This window comes from Colobus angolensis, unplaced genomic scaffold, assembly GCF_000951035.1.
Source record: "Colobus angolensis palliatus isolate OR3802 unplaced genomic scaffold, Cang.pa_1.0 Scaffold64, whole genome shotgun sequence".
Taxonomy (NCBI): domain Eukaryota; kingdom Metazoa; phylum Chordata; class Mammalia; order Primates; family Cercopithecidae; genus Colobus; species Colobus angolensis.
The window spans coordinates 2,332,332-2,333,716 of NW_012120043.1; the positions used below are offsets into that span (position 1 = coordinate 2,332,332).

A 1,385-nucleotide genomic window follows, 5' to 3' on the forward strand; every position below is an offset into this window, starting at 1 on the left:
CGCGCCACCTGCCGGCCGCATCCGGGAGCATCACCCGGAAAGTCAGGGCCAGGCCTGGCCGGGAAACCGGTTGGAAAGAGGAAGAAAGGCGCTCGAAGAGATTGTAGCTTTGGCGAGCGGGGTCAGGGGGATATTCAGCCGTTTGAGCACGGTGGGGTCGGCTGGGAGGATAGATGTGAACACAGACACTCCCAGCTCATTTGGGCAGTGCAAATGCAGAAAAGGGGCATTAGAGCTGAGGCGTTGCAGGATGAATAGGAGTCTGAACCAGAGTAGAGGGGGCTGTTTCCGGCGTAAAAAAACAACTTGGGCAAAGGCGTGGAGGCTGGAAAGTACCTCCGGAGATAAATGACATGGAGTTGGAGACTGGGGAGACTTTGGAAGAGACCTGTATGTATTCTGAGGCACTGGGGAGCCATGGGAGGTTTTGAGCTGGAGAGGGACCTCATATCTGAGGTTGGAAAGATCCTCCCAGGACTGCCATGGGGAATGGAATGGAAGGGCAACTCTGAGTCTCCAGGAAGGAGGCCACAGGCAAGTGCAGTGCAGTGTGTCAGAGGCATAAAGACTGCATTCCCCTCCAGTGAGTCTCCTCTGTGCCTGTTTATTCCATCATCCTGCGGTATTAAGTGAGCACCTACCGTGTGCCAAGCCTGGCCTTTGCCCCCAGGGAACTCACAGCCTTGGGGACAGTAACAGAGGAATAAATGCTCCTGGGAGTGGGCGGAGAACGAAGAGTAAGGAGCTAGCGAGGGCCCAGAGGGAGTACCTTTATTTGTTTAGATAAAGGGGAACTGGAACAGTATGGCAGAGGGAAGAGCCTGCACAGATGCTTGGGGGTGGGAAAGAAGTTAGTGTGTCATGGAGGAACAGGGAGGGAGGCAGGGTGGGCGCAGGGGGATTGTGGGGAGGTGGCAGGGAACCGCGGGGACTGTTTTAGGGATGGTGAGTCCAGATGCCTCTGAGATGAGCTGGGTGTCTAAGGTCCCAGGGAGCCTTTCCTTCCTGTGTCACCACCAAGCAATTCTCCACTAGGGACATGCCCAGAATCGCTGGCCGTCTTCAGCACAAGGGGGTGCTCCAGGGCCAGGAATGCCCCTGGTCCCGGCATTGGCCTCTCACGGAGACAATGACAGGACCCACCGCGGAAAAGCGCCCTGGCTGCTGGGGAAGGCGGAATACAGAGAGACACTGATCAGCGGGGGTGTCCACACCTGGAAGTGGCCTGGGGGCCCCGGCTTCAGAGAGCTGCTGCCCACCCAGGAGGCGCTGGCCAGCCCCCAGCCCTGGAGGGGTAGCTGCACTCCTGGGAAGCCCTTGACCCACATCGCCAGCACGAGAGGGGAGACTCTCGAGCGGGGGCACTGCTCTTTCTGCTGCGTCCC

General features: G+C 58.5%; 1 protein-coding gene across 1 annotated transcript in view; it reads right to left on the reverse strand.

Annotated features, from left to right (window-relative positions):
- Positions 1 to 1,118: 1,118 nt before the first annotated feature.
- The window catches only part of LOC105527697 (chromosome unknown open reading frame, human C19orf35), a 6,267-nt gene continuing 6,000 nt past the window's right edge, over positions 1,119 to 1,385 (reverse strand). Inside the window, exon 4 of the mRNA XM_011964117.1 lies at positions 1,119 to 1,286. Within this exon, the coding sequence (XP_011819507.1) occupies positions 1,119 to 1,286 (168 nt within the window). The remainder of the gene's footprint in view (positions 1,287 to 1,385) is intronic.